General features: G+C 29.8%; 1 protein-coding gene across 1 annotated transcript in view; it reads right to left on the bottom strand.

The window, feature by feature from the left end:
- Nucleotides 1-19,959, bottom strand: part of LOC129963082 (ABC transporter G family member 20-like) — an 83,282-nt gene that overhangs the window by 49,870 nt on the left and 13,453 nt on the right. The window contains exon 2 of the mRNA XM_056077117.1: nt 4,921-5,080. Coding sequence (XP_055933092.1) covers nt 4,921-5,080 — 160 coding nt within the window. The remainder of the gene's footprint in view (nt 1-4,920; nt 5,081-19,959) is intronic.

Raw genomic sequence — 19,959 nt, 5'->3', positions numbered from 1 at the left:
CATTAAATTTTAGATCAAATGAGTCAAAAGGATGATTTTTTATCGTTCAATGTATTTATGCATAAAGGTATTAATTAAAACCCGCTAATATTTAGCGAAATGAAATTTTGTAAGTGGCTCTTGCCGCTAAAAATTGTAGATTTTATTCATTTGGTCAAAGGGAAAATGTCAAAAATATATTGTTGATTTTTAACGTGTTCTTTATCAAGTTAACCTTATTCTTGAAAAGAGAGATCTAGAGAAATTTTTAATCAATATAAAATGGATGCCATTACAATACCCCAACTTTGCCTTCGAATTTGACAGAAATAAAGGTTTGGGAATTTCAAGACATATGGGTGTATTTCTGTTTGAAACCAAGATCCAAAATCTTTCTTAAGAATTCCATGTGACATCACGATAAGAGATTTTTATAACCAGAGAGGTTTCACAAAAGGAATAATTTCTCTTCTTCATGTGCTAATTGCTAAGAGAGCTAGAAACTATGGATATTGAGCACTATTATAGATATCTATAACACAATAAGGCCGCTTATATACAGGCTTAGCAAGAAATAAGTTACCCACTTTAGAGGGCTCTAAAATGCGTTCTATTGATCCAAATGAGATAGAATTTAAACTACGGATTATTGAAATGATGCGCTTTACATTTATTAAATAAAAAAAATAGTACAAAAATTAGGGTTGTTGTAAATACACATAAAACCATTTAATATGGTTTATAATTGTTAAATAAAGCAAAATTAAAATTGCTCAATATGTCCTCCTTCATTTCCAACAATGTGCTCTAATCGGTGAACTATATTTTCTATAGATGAACGGAGTGAGTGTCGGAATATTAAGAATATGGTTCCGAGTGTTGTTCTTCAGATCTGATAGAGATGATGTTTGACGGTAGATATTGTCCTTCAAATAACCCCACAACCAAAAGTCTCAAGGGGTGATGTCCGGCGAGCGAGGAGGCCATGCTATTGGGAAATGACGGCTGAAAACTCCTGCTTCTGTGAAATGCTGTATTAGCAATCGTTTTACACGACAATCACTTTGTGTTGGTGCCCCACCCTGCATGAAAATAATGTCTTGAAGGCATTCACGCTGTAGAAGAGTTGGGATCTTAAAATCCCTCAGCATATTATGGTACCGTTGTCCTGTGACGGAACAGGTTTGGATTGCATTTAAAGTTATCTCTTCAAAGAAATACGGTCCAATGATAAAGGTAGCTGTAAAACCACATTATACTATCACTTTTTCAGGATGCAAGGGTTGTTCCTGGATAACGTGGGGTTTTCCTCTGTCAAAATTCGATAGTTGTGGGTGTTAACTTGCCCATTGAGGCAAAAGTGGGCCTCATCACTCCACAGAATGTTCCCTTTGCAAGTTGTGCTAACCATCATTCGCGCAAGGAGCTGAAGTGCAAAAGTTTTACGGACCTCTAAGTCTCCGTTCTGCAACAGGTGCACAGACTTGATTTTGTAAGGACAAAAATGCAAAATCTGCCGTTCGATTTTTCGTATAGTTGAATACGGCATATCTAGAAGACGGGAAACAAATGGCAAATTCACACTGTTATGCAGCGACTGATTGCTGACTTCAACGAGCGCTGTCGCAACATTTTCGATGCTTGAAGACGGGATTTTTTTTTTCGTCCTCTACCTGGAAGAATGCCAAGTTGCCCGGTTTTTCAAATTTCTGCATCATCTTGCGTAAGGAACCTGGTGACATTGGACCTCTTCGTATCTGCTTCATACGACGAAATTCCTTTAGAGCTGCAACGGAGTTTTGTTGGTTCTGATAGAGCAATTTCACAATAGCGCTTTTTCTTGCAACGTAGGCATGACGAACAGAGAAGAAACTAATGTTCGTGCAGAATCTGCCAGTTGTTATTCAAAGAAAAATGGTAATAGACGTGCGTTGTAACGCAAATTATGTTATTTTCAATATATGCAAATAAATGCCAATTGTATTTCACGCCATCTATTGGTGAATTTTTGTGCTAAATTTTTGTTATATTAATAAATGTAAAGCGCATCATCTGAATAATCTGTAGTTCAAATTTTATCTTATTTGGACAAAAAGAACGCATTTTGAAGCCTTCTGAAGTGGGGAACTTATTTCTTGCTAACCCTGTATATTTCTAGCCGCTTATATGATGAATTTAATACACCTTAGCTGTGTTTTTGTTAATTACGCTTCGCGTTCCATTACTCAGATTGTTGAATTTTTTTCTTCAACAATCACCGGGAAATTTTCGTAATAGTATACACAATTTTCTTCAATAGATAACGAAACACAAAACATGCTACATTGTGTAAATATACAGAAAAGTCGAAAGAAGAACGCTGGTTTTTATTCTGAGTTTAATTTAGATTCTACGAATAAATTATTTTGCAATTATTGTTTAATTATAATTTTTTAAGCAAATGTTAAGGAAACCAGAAGAAAGTTTTGAAAAAGTTACGTTATACCAAAAAAAAAATGCTATTCGAAAATTATTTTGGCAAACGTCTTCAGGAAGAATGACAAAGAATATTATCGATAAACTAATCGCCACTTTCTGCGAGTTTTATCTTTTTAAGTGATAAATATATGATCATTTTATTTTGTTTTAGAAGTTGCATTTTTCTGAGTAAATATATTTGCGTCAAATTTATCATGATATAAAGCGAATTTGTTTGACTTTTATGACTTCGTTAACTTTTTTTTTAACTCCCAATTTTCCTCATGTGGATGTTATATAACAATGTTTATTTTCTTCCTCAATTATGAAGATTTCCTCTCAAAAATCACTGTTTTTTTTCTTTGAAAACCCTCTTTAGTTTGTTAGACTGTTTTTCTACAGACTAATTTTTTTCTTCTATTTGAGACTCATTATCAGCAGATACTTGCAAAAATCTTTTTGAGACTTTAAATATATTTCTACTTATGAAGATAAAATCAATTTAATTTCCAACTTATTTCCAATAAAGAGAATTAAGTTAATTATTAAAAATTTTAATAAAATATCTTTAAAATGGATACGCCAGAATTTACGCCCTGCCATTCACCAACCACCAGATTTTACTCACAAATTCCATTTACTTCGCTTATTACAATGAGGAAAATACGCTCCTTAATACAAACAATTATGACTCAGTTTAATTGCTTTATCTCTAATGCTTTAACTGAAATCTGCTAAGGATAAAAATTATTAGTTTATAAAAAAGATATTGCAATCAATATTGCAATTAAAAAACAAATTCAGTAGTTAAATGAAACTGACAAATAAAATTATGAAAGTGCAAAGAAAAAATAAGAAATAGGAGTTTCAAGAGGTATAAAGAAAATCTTAAAGAGAAATTATTTTGATTCATAAAGAATTCCTGGAGTGAAATCTTAACAGAAATATCATAAATAATTACAATTTCATAGAATAATAAAAATTCTTAGTTTATTTCCTTTTTATGCTTTTGCCTAAATCAATAAAAAATATAATTTATTGACCCTGAAAAAGGGGGTATTTTTATATAATGAATGCATTATGAAAACAAATTGAACAGATAAATGAAACAAATTAATAATGTTACAAAAATATAAAAAAAATGCTCATAATAATTACAAAAATTTATGAGCATGCTTGCAGCAATATAAAAAGTCGATACATCGATGCCTCTCAGAATTCTATAAAACATTGAGTCAACATACAATAATTAACATGGGCACAAGTAAAGCGCATACTGAATTATGTCGTTAGAGTTATATTTATGTTCACAATACCTCTCCGAAAATACATTTATGTAAGTATCTTAAGTAATTTATGTAAGTTTTTTTCTCCCTTTTTCTGAAATTCTTAAAAAATTTTCTTCAGTTGATTTGTTTGCATGTTGAATTCGTTCCCCCCCCTCCTTTTAGATAATATTTATCACCATGTCTTAGATTCATTTTTAATCCATCAGAAGTAAAATTCAAACTCAATCATATTCGTTTGTTTGTATTTGGATTTGTTGGGTTTTATTGGCACAAGAGCCATGGTGTTGATTATACTGCACCAAACTGTATTTTTTTATGGATTAAAATATAAAATTTCAGCTATAAAAAGCAACGTAAAAACCTTTGAAAAAGAGGAAGAATATTTAAATATGGGGATAAAAACCAATTGATTTAAAAAGAAACCCAAAAACATGAGCATGTGGTATTTTATCATGCAAAAGAGATAATACGGAGTTGCTAAAATGATATAAACGTTGAATACTAAAATTTGGACATTCACTGAGATTATGGTAAACAAACATGATGCGATTGCATTGCGACCACATTACTTGCTTCTCTAAAAAATCGATGGCGAGTCACACTAGATTGTCAAGGACAATCTAGTGTGACTTACGCGCAAACGGGTTAAGATAGTGTCTGCTTTTCTATTTGGAAGACATGGCCAAGATTCAAGACTACGAAATTTTTTTCTTGTTAACAGAATTCCATTGCTTCTGCCATTTTGAGAGGCAGAGCAAAGTTATGTTTTTTTTTTTTAAATCTCTCATAGGGATACTAATATTTGCTATAATTTATTAGCCGATTTGGCGGTACCGTATTTGTTTGTACATCTTTGGCAAGAGAAATAATGATCCATTGTTGAAAATGTTGCCAAATTCTGTAGATAAACAATTCGCGACAATAATTTTCGGAGATGTGCATAAGGATAGTATTTACACTGATCTAGATGTTATTTTTGATATTTGTAACAATGCCAAATAGTTCGCCACACCATTCTGTTATATCACTGAAGAATAATAATCTGCAGTTTAAGAAATGGTGTCAGATGGCATAAATTTATGTTAAACGAGATGAAAATAATAATATATTGCACAGAGTTTAGGCGACAAAGCTCTCTTTTATTTATTAAATGCCGCAGTTATTAAGATTTTAATTTAATTTTTTAATACCTTACCTGAGGCATAAATCCAACACCGGGCCCTGGAACCGTGCAGTCATCATGACCTGGAGATTTACCGAAGATTTTAATGGTACCACTGCTCGGTTGGTGCCTTCCTACAATGCATCTCAGCAGGGTTGTTTTTCCACAGCCGCTAGGTCCCAAGAGACCATATCTAGAAAAAAAAAGCAAAACTTTGAAAAAAAAACTATAATTTCTTTTATGTGTAAAGCATGCTTTTTGTATCCAAAGCTATTTATTATATTAACATATTTTAGAAAAAAAATTTTATTGTTAAAAAGGAAAAAAAAAAGACAATAAATAGAATAAATGATTAAGGAGAGTCTGGCAGTACTTTGCAGGGCTATTCAAATAAAGCAAAATTCAACCTTGTTGTTTGTCAGAAATTACAAATAACAGTTGAAAGTTTAAATTCAACACAGTTATAAAGGTGAATTGTAAGCCCCTCCAAAAACGATAATTTGAAGCTATACTTGGTGATGGTATACTTTTCCAAAATCTTTGATTTAATGCTTTGAGACCCTGCATATAAGCTTGTTTTAAGTTCGTTAAATTGGTAGCCTTGAAACAAACACCTGTTCTTTGATATATCCCACTAAAAAAATAATGTGCCCATGAAATAAATATGTGCCCTTTCAAAGCTTCACACCAAGCATGCAGAAAAAATTGTGGGATGTTATCGTACCGCTTCGATATCCTTCACATTTCTGAAGAGGCCACACTGAATACTTATAACTGTGTGGAATTTAAATTTTCAGTTGTTAGTTTTGACTTCCGAAGAACAATAAAGTTGTACTTCTGTATTTTTAATTCATTCACTGCCATTTACGAGATATCCAGTAGGAAACTGCTGTAAAATTAAGCGTCTGTAAACTTATCTGGCAGTGAATGGGTTAACATATTTGCAAAGTTGAAATATTCATTTATAATCAACCTGAAATGCTCAATTTAATTCTATACTTCAATATTTTTGAAGAATTGCTTAAGATATAGGAAATTAAAAAGATGTGTCAAAGAAAATTTATTTGTTTTATTTCTTGCTCCGCATATATTAATTTATTTCTGTTCTAATTTATTTCTATTTGAATTATTTAATTTATTTCTGTATTAATTATTTATATTTATTTAGTAAAAAAACCCATAAATTTTATCATTCCGGAGAATTATTTAATTATAAAAATAATTTAAATATATAGCAAAAAATGTGTATAATGGAATCAAATCATATTCATTTGGCTGATTTGATACACGCCAAATACAATTTAGTCATGCCAATTTAGTTCTGTTGAACATCTTTTATTTGCTGCTTGCAATTTTCAGTGAAAGTATAGCAAATTGAAAGCTTACAATTCGAATTTTCACTTAATTTAACAAAATGCGGAAAAAATGCATAATAGAAATTTTATTTCTTTAAGTCGATGGTTGGCTATTCGAAATAGACTTCTACATTTCTTTGCCTGATATCGGAAAGAATAAGGAGCGGGGGAAGGTAAAGGTAAAACTATAGTTTTTAAAGTATAAATAAAAAAAATATTGATTTGAAAGAAAGAGTTAAATTAAATAAAATTAAAAATAGTTAAGAAAAAAAAGGTTTTTTGAATCCTTTTTTCATTGTAACAAACTTTTTGTAGTTCCAGGTAAGTTAGGACTGCACTGAAGAAAATAGCTGGTAAAAATCTGATATCAATACCTGTATTATTTTTCAAAAAGTTGCATTGTTTTCAATTGTTGAAAAAAAACCTATCAAAAAATGAATATAAATGCGTTTCTATCCATCCGAATTTGCGAAGCGAAAAAAAACAACTTATTTTGTACATTTTTGTTTTATTTTTTAAGAAATCTTTTATTAATATTATTATTATCGGAGCGAAAAGAAATCTTAATCTTAAGTTTCTTCAGACGATTTTAGATTGCATTATAATAGTCGATTTTGAGACGAAAAAAAAAAAGTGAAAATCAATGAATTTGAAGTTAGTGTTTAGTCTTAAATATTATGCCTAAATATATCTTATAATGGCTCAAGCCACGAACTATTATAATAGCGAACGCTATTCAATGCTTTTATATGTCAGTCGCTATATAGTAAAGTAAGAGTCACATAATTTTCTTAAATAAGAAGAAAGAAAATAATTCATTAAATTTCATTAAATTTTTAAATTAAGAAATTTACTCTTTGCACTCGAGAGATGACTCATGATCACCAATTGAAATTTGACCGAACATATATATATATATATATATATATATATATATATATATATATATATATATATATATATATATATATATATATATATATATATATATATATATATATATATATATATATATATATATATATATATATATATATATATATATGTAATAATATCTCTAAATCTTAATTAATTTCTTAATTTAATTTTAATTTAACCCACATTAACTTAATTCTAATATGTTCTCTTATTTCCTGATCCAATTCCACCTTTTTTATTTAATTAATGCTACACGAGCTCTGTAAAACTACTTTGGTTTGCACTTTCACATGCTCCGAGTGAAGGGATAAGAATTTGTCAAGCTAAGCGAATTCTTTTAAAATATACCTATACTCCTCTTACTTAAATCAGCACGTGTAAAGAAATTCTATATATATATATATATTTAAGAAAAAGATAAGGTGAGGTTTTAAAAAAATTAAATTACACCTTGTATTTTATACCTCTTAACAATGAAATGCTCTTTTATATTCTGTTAATAATCATGCATTTAATTACTTTTACGAATGTAAAGGGTTAAATTTTTTCAAATTTAATATCGTCAACACTCATTTTACAGTCTTTTTATATAACTCAGATTTTTTAGTTTAAATTTTTCGTGTTAGATTTATAAGCTTTTATTTATCAAAATGTTTAAAAAAAAATTAATTCCAACTTTTTCTTTTTTTCTTATCAAACGTGATATCAAAAAGTTGAGATGTATTTTGAATAGTCAACCCAACGACTATAAGCAATAAAATAGCAAATTGCTTATACCAAGCATTTTTTTTTTCCAAGCTTAAGCACAATTTGATTAGACAAGGCTTTTAGTTATCAAAATGTAAAAAAAAAAAAAAAAAAAAAAAAAAAAATCAATTCCAACTTTTCCTTTCTTTTTTATCAAACGTGATATCAAAAAGTTGAAATCTGTTTTGAATAGCAACTCAACGACTATAAGCATTAAAATAGCAAATTGCTTATAATAAGCATTTTTTCTCCATGCTTCAACAGAATTTGACTAGACTAGAGTGAGACACTGGATTTATCATTCGCCTGTGACTATGATGTCGCATAGATTTTAAAACTGTTTCTTTAAAAAAAATTCTTTTTATCTGAAACTAATCTAATTGAAACGAAAGTTCCATTTTTATTCTTTCATCATAATAGTTAACTGTTTTTTTAGTTGTTTTGTCGCTGAAGCTTTAGTTTTTTTGTCTGATAAATGAATTTTCAAAATTTGGTAGGAAAGGATGTCATTGTAATTCTTAGAAAAAAATAAACATCAATAACTATACATCGCTGAAGGTAGGGACTACGTTAAAAAGTTGATTTTTAGCGAAATTATGATTTTTTTAATTTAATATTCTTAATGTTTGAACAAGTTTCTTTATAAAACCGTTGGAATTTTGTTTCTAATATTTCAGAAGCTACACTGATTTTTATGTTTACATTTACGTACGTTTTAAGGCTATTTTCCATCTTTAGATGCCGTTTTCTCAAATTCTAATCTTTGATGGAATTTTCATACGAAAAATCCCATAAATTAAAATCTAATGCATATTTTTTGTTCAAATTTGGTATAATAATTTCTCAATATATTCACTAGTTTTGAACTAAAGTATAAATAATGTATTCAGTTGGAATTATTTTATACTTGTTTCAGCGCTTCACAATGTGAAATAAAAATTGAAAATTCCGTGTTATTTATCAATCGAAACTCAATATTTAAAGAAAGGATAGAAATGCAGCTTAGTTTTAGTTCAGGAACTAGTTAATATATATTTCTTAAGCTATTTGCAAAATTTTAAGCAGATCCTTTGATAAACATTTAAACTAGATGATTTTTGCTTTTACTTACTTTTAGCCAAATAAAAGTCCTTTCGTCCAATTAAAAAAAATTGCCATTTAACTGGTATATTTTGGTTCCATAGATGTTTTTTCAATCTCTTTTATGGAAATATTAAAAAAATATAACTATTTTCGAACATTTTTCAAAAAGTTTATCCCGAGCTTTGTTACAGGCCTTACAATTCATGTTTCTAGAAAATACATATGACAAAATGAGATTTCAAAATCATTCCGAAATAATGAAGAGCTATCAATTTTATGAGCATTTTTGTCCGGAACTGAGAATATTTGTACGAAGTATTTATTTATTAGAAACGGGAGAATTGTATGAAAATCAAATCTGGGACATTGAAAAGATAAATTTTTAAACATCTGAAAATGGCTTGAAATTTCATTTCCTGCCATAATTTCGCATTCGCTTAATTCACTTGATTATTTCATACATATAAATAGCATTTTGAATAAGCTGATCCAAGATGCACATTTACGTCCCAAATTATACACGTGCACCTACATAAACGATCATCCCTGGAGAATACTAATAAGTATGCAGAAACTTGCTTTTAATATTAAGAGAGCTAAGATGATTGATTACCTTTGATTAATGAAAACCGTTTCTTAATAACCATTATAATCAAAAGACCGCCATACTGCTTCAATCCTTTGATTTGGTATTTTTTTTATTAAACCAAAATTGCTAAATTAAAAAAAAAAATTTAAAAATTTAAATAAATCCTAATCAACATCCTTGTCAAACCAGAACTTTTATTTAAATTGCGGAATTTGAATTTTCTTGAAGTATACTTCTGTGTTAAAATAAACTTGTAATAATATATATAAATGAAATATTTATAACTATAAGTGAAGCCAATAAATCGGTCATTCGATTCCAACCATTTGTCCGATTTCGTCAACTTTTTTTTCGTATGAAAGCAGATATATCATCAAAGGTCAAATGCCTTCTTGCATTTTTGATAGAAACCGAAAAAAAGAACTCTTTTACTTACATTCTCTAAGAGGAAAAAAAACCAAGACAAAATTTGCAAATCCACTGATTCGATTTTTTTCACAGTGAAAGTTTGTGACGACTGGATGCATCATTAATTGTCATCTGACCCTCTTAGGTATCACTCACCATTTTCGGAAGAAATCGAAAAAACATTACTTCACTGTACTTACTCTGTGTGCCTCACCCCACTTTTAATAACTTAATACATATATAATAAATGATATCAATGATAATGATACATATATGATATCAAATAATTTAAATTAACTCGGTACTGGCCGGCTGATTTTTTTTTTTTTGATTTTGTCAATTATTTTAAATATAAATAACGGGCGAACATTTAGTCGCTGATGGTGGCTTTTTACCCTTAAAATAAAAACTGCAAAAGACAAAAAAAAAAATTATACATAATTTGCGTTTTAAATATCCAGGAAAATAGATTTTATATGAAATCACTTCTAATTCAAAATTATAACTATAACTGCAATATTTTAGTAGTGAAGGCTGAAAAGGAAATTTCATGCCCTAGTTTTGGCTGTTTCTAACATCAATAATTTATGTTGCCAGATAGTAACTTAGATGTAAAGGACCTTTGTACCTTTGCCTTCCAGCTTGCCGAGAGGAATTATCATTTTTTTTTTAACTAAACACACTTAGATCTTGATTTTTAACATTACTAAACTGCTTCTTTAACATTTAAGACTAAGCAAATGCTGTTTTTTTTTTTTAAAAAAACATTGAAAATCTGTTTATTTATTTCAAATAATGCATATTTTTACATAATTTTTAACTTTTTTGATAATATTTTCATATTTTAATGAATCCAAAAGAATTATTCTAAAGAATTCCTTCTGTTAATGAATGTCGATATGATGGTATAAGCTGTTGTAGTTTTTGTAGCATAGCAGATTGCTGAATCTAGAGCTACTAAATTTGGGCAGTAGGTGTACATTAAGAAAAGATTTTTCAAAAACTGGATTTTTAACTAAAAATGAATCGAAATTTTAACATTTTTGCTCAACAACTTTGGGGAATATTATTGTACAAAATATGTTTTTACATCTCTTTAATATTAAAAAAAAACTTTAAACATATGAAATTTAGGTCTGTGTAATTTCCCCTGTATAAAAATATGATAATTGTTCAAAATATTTTTATGTCTTACAACACCTTTTATTGATTCAGCAACTTTGCACGAGTATTACACAGATATGAATAGCTTTTCTTTGCACATTTTTTGTAATAATTATGATAAAAAAATTTTAATATAATAGATTGATCAAACCTAACACTTTATCACACTGTAATGTTTTAGATTCTAGGTCCGGGTGCTCTCAAATCATTTTAGCATTGTTTAGATCTGCTGTCAGTCAAATAAGTAGATATTAGAAAAATAGATTAGATATAGTTTGATTTCACTTCTGTTAAAAAGAATTTCATTTTCATTTCGTTACTGATATTTTTTTACTCCTTTTTTTAATAGTTTCTTTTTCAAAGTCTTACAGTAGTAAATAATAAACTTTAATTATCAACAGTACGATAAATTCCTGGCTTCAGAAAATTTTTGCAAATTATAAAAAAAATAGCTTATAAATAGTTCGTTTTTCTGATTTGAAATTTATCTGAATTGTTTGGTTCATGAAATCAAGATAAAACCGCTACATTTTGTTCCCAAATAGTAACATTATGCGATTTATTCATGCATGGCTTTTTTCTTAGTTGAAGCCTTGAATTGTCAAGGCCACAGGAATTGTTTTAAAAAAATTATCAACATCCGCTGATACAGGGTTTTTCTTAGCTGGTTGCGATGCGCATGACAACAAACGATTTTTTTTCCTGGTTGGCAAACGATTTTTTTTTAAATTTATCTTTTCTGCTGAGAGTTTCTCGGCTGATTTAAAAAATAACATGTTATATCGGCATATTAGAAGATGGGAATACGAAAATTTTCATTTTGTTGTATTTAAAATGTCTTGCTGATTAAAGAAATTAATTTATATCACAGTCGTTTCTTGCTCAAATATTTTGTATTTTATGTAGTTAATAGGCAAATATTAAATTGAATAAAAGGAACTTTCACGAACCATTTACTCTAAAACAAGTAATATAATTTTTTTTAAAAAATTCAATTGCTACTTAGGTCAACAAAGAAATTTTTTATTTTTGTTACTTTTTAAGTAATTATCAAAAAAATTATTAAATATCAAAAGATTTCAGATTAAATTCAAGGCATTATTTAATAGAACCTATTGATTGTTATTGTATTGTAACCATAAAATTTCTAAAACTTCAAAAACCAAAAAAAAAAAAAAAAAAACTCCTTGATAAATTACAATTTACTTTGAAAAGTACTTTGGAATTATCCCGTCGATCTGCCAACGCTCGCGAAAATGCGCCAATCCTTTGGCGCCATCATAATGAAAATAATTTGTGGTTATTGGCGAAAAGCTGCCTTTTGGCGATAATATCGGGTTTGATGAAAATGGGCGACGGAATTAATTAAATTTAATCAATGAATTAATATTTGAAAAAAAACTGTATTAACATCAAGTGTCGTCCACTGCAAGTTTAAAAAAAATGTATTTGAACTTCAGTGGATGAATAAAATATTTTATTAACGATTGAAAATTTGAACAAGATATATAAATAAATATACAGGGTGTCCCAAAAAAATGTATACACACTTTAAATAATTGTAAATTTGGGGTTTATTATAATTCGAATAACTTTCAACATGTAAAAGATTCTACAAATATCATTCTATTCTCTTGTTATCGCATGTTCTCAAACTGATGTCCGTTCTGCTCCAGACACTGCTGACAACGCGAAGCGATGGAATAGCACACATGATGGAACAATTCCCTTGGGATATTCGTACATTCATGTTCAATGTTTTCCCTCAATTGAACAACTGTTGCAGGTTTATGAACGTCCTGAACAGTTCCATCAGCTTCAAACTTATCTCTAATTCGAGTGATGGTAACTCGTGTAGGTGGTTCTTTGTTAAACTCCCTCTTAAATTGTCTTTGCACTTCTACTGCATTTTCATACTTCCAGTAGCATTTTAGAATAAATTTTCTTTCTTCAAATTTAAGTCTGTCTGCCATCATTCGGTTCAATGGGTTCAGTATGTAAAGAAAGAAGAAATAAATTAGTTATAAGTTGCTAAAATGTGTATACATTTTTTGGGACACCCTGTATATAAGGAGAGTGTGAACTAATAGTAGGAACTGAATATGTCCGAATACTAAGCAAAAACAAAAATGATGTCGGCACATTATAATTCAGAGATAGATTCCTTATTATTTAAATGAATCCCAATCCTTACTCAAAACCAGAGGTAGGGGGGTCTCCCCTAAACTTTCTCGCATACTCTCTAATAAAAGAGCTAACCCAGAGAATGCCTTGTTTGGCTTTGGGGTAAATTCAACATTTTCACTGAATCTATCGTGTGATCCTTGGCGTGTATTTTGGTGGTTAATTCCGGCATACGTATAATAGTATCCAAAACTGAATGTGTATTTTAGATGCTTTTTTCCTAACCGAATGAAACAAATATACACAAAACTACACTTGTAGACACAAAATTATATTGCGAAAAAAATATTTGTAATATTGCCAAACAAATATTTGTTCTTTTATTTTTATTTAATTAGTTTTCATCAAGTTATTAAACTTTAGTCCATGGGCATTTAAAAAACGACTTTGAATTAAGAAAAGAAAGTAGAAGTAGAGTTTTTTCATTTATTTAAATGTGTTATTACAAATCATGTTAAAAATATCAGAAGTCAGGGATTGAAAGTTACCTTTCAGCTTTAACTTCTAAGCAATCGCAGCAATAGAAAAGCATTTGTCTATCTGAATGAGATATTTATTCATTCAATTTGATATTTTTTTAACCTTTAAATCATAAAGAAGTTACAGGAAATGAATATTTTAATCTTCCACCAATTCTACCCCTTTTGAGCTTTATGACCAATCTACGAAGTCACCCAAGAATTTTAAATCCCTTTATAACGTATCCCAAACTAGTTAAAATCCATTCAAAATTGTTTTCTCAATATGATATGAGCAAAGCGTTATATACAGGATTCCTACTTATATTTGTTCCACCTCTTCCCCCTTAACTTCTAAATGATGACAGCTTAAGCTATAAATTTGGTGTCTGGATATAGTAAAATGGCCAAGCAGTATTTGATGAGGCAACTTGCATTGCCATCTGTCAGCAAATTTTTGGAATGAGCGGTCCGCTCTCGTAAACAGTGAAAAGTACGAGAAAGAACTCAGTTAAAAAGTTGTAGAGCAATCCCGATTTAGACACAAAATGCGCACGTTAATGCTCAAAACATTGTGTGGATGGTTTTGGATTCTAGAGACTACCGTAATTTACCCAGTGTTAGGAGAGCCATTGCAATAGGTAGTCTTCCTATAAGAAACACAAGACCGCGGTGGCCTGGTGGTAAGGTCTCGGCTTGTGAGCCGTAGGGTTTCATGTTCGAGACTCGATTCCACCGAAGAATCGTCGTGTAAAGGGGTCTGTTGCACGTTAAATCCGTTATGCCAAACGTCCTCCCGCTGTTGTGGAGAGGGGAGTGCCAGCTCAGGTGTCGTCCTCGTCATCTGACCGCGGTTCAAAATGACGAGGTCCGTCCCAAAATAGCCCTAGTGTTGCTTTACAACGGGACGTTAATATAACTAAACTAAACTCCTATAAGAAACAATTGTTATATTAAGTCATCGTTAACAGCTGCTTTATCCTATAAGGCAGAAACTTTTGTTGGTCGTTGTTGTCTTATACTAAAATTTGAATAGTCAATAAGCATAACAGCCCGTCTCGATAATCTCTGTTTATATGGCTTAGTTCTGTGGTAACAGGGTGACTGGCTAAAATGCAGAAATGCAGTTTACGTTTCAACAAAATTATCGGCAAAATCGATCGAAAAGCAAGGTCATGCCTGTTCCTGACGGAGCAATAAAGGACAAACCAATCAGTATGCTTAAAAGCAGGAAGGATTAGAGTTGTCCTTCTCTATAATACAATACGCCAAATTATTATTTTTAATACATGGAATTGAAAATATCCGATTTTGATTTCTTAAAAGTCGCGGTTTTGTATTTTAAGGCTCAATTTTTACAAATTTCCGCAGCTTACATTTTCATTTATATGTTTTTCATGTCTCAAAATTTCATTTAAATCACTTGAAAAAAGAAAAACTATCCATTTAACCTTTCAGTATGTTACTTCACAAGCTTCTTTAACTTTGCTGGATCTTCCTTTTTAAACGACTCTCGTTAGAAAGATTGTTGTTTAGAAAAAAAAAATCACGCATAAAAATATGTTTAACTCAGCTTATTCAATCGCTATTTATTACAATAAGATTGTTTTTAATTTTTCAAGGAAAACTAAAATGTAAAACGCACAACTGCACTTACTAATTTAGACAAAAGCGTTACAAGACCTTTTTTACATTTGAGAATGCTTAAGGAAAGTCATTTCAAAATGAAGGTTTCCTGTCGGTTGACGCGTTATTTATTGAGCCTATACAGTCTGATAAACAATTCTTAGAGTATTGCAAAATACAATATTTTCATCCGGCTTAAATTTTCCTGATAAGCAACTAAGTATAGCTATTTCAACCGCTTCCTCAATTTAATTGAATGTGTGCTTTGTCTCAAAGATCCCTTCCACTAAGTATAACTTTGTCAAAAAATAAAAAATAAATAAAAACTTGTGTATGAGATTAACATTTTGCTGATTTAATGCCCGATTTTGTGGTCATTTATTTATTAAATTATAATTTCCGTAGATTTCATATTAAGTCGATGAGAGAGTTCTCCCGTGTTATTCCTTGTAGATAATATAGCACTTCTCTTGGTAAAAGTATGTGTTTCCTAAACTTAATGTGGGGTTTGGGAAAGGAGGCGACAACCCCTCGCAGGTCTTAGCAATATTCATAAGCTGGAGTTCCCCTTCACACTTTCGTGAATTCCACTGTAACTGTAATAAAACAAACAACCGCATTTTCTATTTCGTATTACACGAAAAGAAAGCCAAATATGAATTTTGGATTTTTTTTTGTTATTTTTAATTGTTTGGACCCTAATTTAAAAATAAACAACAATTTTGCTTACTAGATAGTCAGGAAATTTCATTAAAACAATCTTTCAGTTTTCCAGTTTTCGTATGCACAAACAATTAAATGTACAGACCAGCAATTTGATATCCAACCCCCCTTCAAATGAATTTAGTTCGAAATATAATATGCATCTACATTTCTGATAATGAAATCATATGCCAAATTCCATCTACCTGGATTTTTGCATTTTTGAATTTTCATGTGGGGTCGCGGTGGCCTGGTGGTCTCGGCTTCGGAATCAGGTTCGATACGCAATTCCACCGAAGAACCATCGTGCAAGCGGGTCTGGTGCACGTTAAATCCATCGGGGCCAAACGCCTTCGCGTTGGTGTGATGTGGAAGTTTAGAAAGGGGTGCCATCTAAGATTTCGTCCTCGCCATCTGACCGCGATTCAAAATTATGATGTTAGTCCCAAAATAGGCCTAGTGTTGCCTTAATAAATGGGACAATATAACTTAACTAAAGTTGAGTTTTCACGTGCAAATGTGCAGACCAGCCATTTAACCCCCCCTCCCTTTAAATGAATTTAGTTCGTAATGAAATATGCATCTTTTTAATGCATTTTTGCGTAAAAGTATCAATGCGTGTCATTTTGCATTTTTTAATTATCATATTAGTCACATGAATATATGGACAAACTGACAGAAGAAATTAAAAAAAAAAATATTAATGAATTAAAAAAATGACTGAAAAAAATTTTAATATTATTTTAAAATTATAACTTTAATTCTATTGAATTTCAAATGATTTAAAAAAAACATATGAATATTATTTAAAAGAGTAAGAAGTACCGAAATCAGAAGAGGAGCAGAATATAGTTGATATTCCTACACTCAAATTTTTACACCATACTAATTTGACTCTAATGGATTTAAAACTGAAAATATTAAAACGAATTAAATGATTATTAACTACGAAAATAATTACTTTTTATTGATATAAACGTTTTGTGTTATATTTCAGGGATGGTAAACTCGAATTTACTAAGCGAGGAATTTTTTTACGAAATCAAGATTTAAGAAAACTACAATATAATTTTAAAATGAATCGTAAATCTTAAAGGCAGCTAAATTTTGCGAAATATCACAGCAGATATTTTAATAGTCGCCACCGACAAAGGGCAGTAAAAGTTATTGCGTAAAGGATGCAATTAAAAACGATTACTGAAATAAGCTCCATTGAAATCAAATACTAAATATTAACAATCACAAGTTTACAAATCTGTACATTTTCATAGGTAACTAGTCGTTTTTGAAAATAAACTTCATTTACCGTGATTACTGTTTATATTTTTCTTATAAGTCTCTTATTATAATTTTGTATTAATGATTTCCTTATCAAAGGAGGCGTTTGTAATGAAGTCAAATCCCAAGATATTTAGAGACATTGGCACTTAGGCGTCAAGGTTATCTATTTCAGACTGTACATTGCCTGTTGCAGTAATTTATTGGGTGAATAAATATGATTCCGCCCATTTTTAATGGATGCTCTTGATAATATTACCTGCATGCAAATGAATCGGAAAAATTGTATCCAAAAGATCTGAGAATAATATTTAACCAGCTATGGTGGTCTCTCCAAAACTTTCTTGTACCTTTTCTAATAAAGGACTTATCCTTTTTTCTACGCATAAAATTATGGAGCTTGTGTAAAGGCAAAAGAATTTAGTATTTACTGACATTTGTCATAAAGCATCAGAAAGTCATTTTTTTTTTAGAAATTATGAAAATTATTTGAAAAATAAAAGAGTTTTGGAATTTTGGTCCGAAGTATCGCTAAAGCTAGATTTGCCTATCTTTTTTATTTTTAAAATTTATTCGTAATCATAAAGCACTAATTATGCGCACATAAAAGAAACCGCAGCGTGCTTGAATCTAAATTAAATAACTAAAACAATAAAGAGATTTGTTGTAAAATGCATTTAACAATATTTTATTTAATTTATTGAATATAGAGGTGAAAAAATACTTGGAAGTAAAATTGATGTCACTGTAAAGTTGACTTTTAGGATTCTAAAATTTTATAAATAAGATTCAATAATATTCTGCCAAGTAATCGAAGAACAAAATTCTTTTTCAATTAATTTTTAATTTAAAAATCTATTTAAAATTTTGAAATATTCATTTATAATAATAAGTTACTATCCAAGAAGGAATTACGTGCCAAATTTGCTAGCTCTAAGCCAACATTTTGCCATGTAATAATTTTTTTTGCCATGCATATTGCAGTCTGCATATAGGAAAATGCTTTAGCAAACTAGTTTAGAGAAATCCTTGTTACAATGAATGAATCATGATTTATATTTTTAAGTCACCAAGCAACTTCACTCGAAAACTCGATATTTTACAGCTTTATCGAAAGCAAAAGATAATTCAGAAATTATCCTTTTCCTTTCAAACGAAATACAAATGTAAACATTTGCAAATCACAATTTTCTGATGACTGATAATAATTTTTCTGTGCTTCATTTTTTTAACTTTATCAGAAAGGGCAATTTTTATCTCTTGATAACTTCCTACCGTTTTCTGCATTTATCACGTGAATATAAGACGACTATCGCAAGACAAATTGTTGTCTTCTTTAGTATAAGTAAACTTTCCCAAAATATCATTTTCATTGCATTCTTAATACGTTAAGAGAAATTAAAGTAACTTCAATTAACCAGTAGGAGTGTTCTCCTTAAAATTTTATCTCAAACTCTTTAATAAAAGTGTTTTCCCAGGAAAAGTTTTGCATGGCAATGGCTTATAATAGCTGCGAAATATTAAACTTTGGCATGAATTTAGTATTTTTACTGAACTGTCCATGTTTTAATGCTATTTTATATCTGTAGATGCTGTTTGTTTTTAAATTCTAATCTTTGTTAGAATTCTGCTAATGGAAAACCTCATAAATTAAAATCTAATGCATATTTTGTGCTCAAATTTAGTATAGTAATTTCTCAATATTTTTGTAGTTCCTGAACTAAAGAATAAGAAAATTATATTTTTAAAAAATATTTTATAGTTGCTTAATACTTCACAATGTGAAAAATGGAAAAATTTCGTCATTAGTCATATAAACCTGTTAGTCATTTGAAACCCAGTATTTAAAGAAAGGATTGGCTATTTTTTTAATCCAGAAACTAGACAGGGTATTGCCGTTTTCGAACGACGAATTCGGGGAGCTGACAGTAGACATCACGAGGGTAAAAAAACCCGCATACAGCACAGGGTCCCAAACGATATTTAGTAGGTGAAAATCACAAAAATATAGGGTACATGAGAATTATTGAAAACAGCAAAAAAATAATAAAAAAATAACAAATGATGTTTCAACAATCATTTTTTCTAAGTGAAAGAACATTCTTAAAAGTGTTTTTTTTTCATGTAGGTAACATGCCCTTTTGATGATCCAGGGGGTCGTAAATTCCTGAAAACGAAAAAGTAGTTTGGAACCCTTATTTCTAAAAAATATTAAAACTTGAAGAAAAATAAAAGCATGAAAATGTAAGGAATTTTATACTCTTTAATTTGATATAAGCTTGTAGTGTGGAAACTGAGGAGTTTTTAAGATATTCAAGAAAAACTAAAATAGGCACCTAAAAATATCGCGGCAACATCTGTATCGATATTTGCATAGGGCGTTGCCAAATTGAAAAGATAAATTCAGAGAGGTCATAGTAGACATTTCGAAAATGGAAAATTACTATAAATCATAGGGTCGCTGGTGACATTTATTCGCATTATTTATCGCAAAAACAGATGACGAAAAATCCGTGAACCTGGCGGAGATAATGATCCTATGAATGCGAGGATTAGGAAC

The sequence above is a fragment of the Argiope bruennichi genome, chromosome 3 (assembly GCF_947563725.1).
Source record: "Argiope bruennichi chromosome 3, qqArgBrue1.1, whole genome shotgun sequence".
In the NCBI taxonomy this organism is placed as follows: domain Eukaryota; kingdom Metazoa; phylum Arthropoda; class Arachnida; order Araneae; family Araneidae; genus Argiope; species Argiope bruennichi.
Note: the sequence above shows the minus strand (reverse complement) of the source record. Positions and strands in the feature narration are given on the sequence as shown.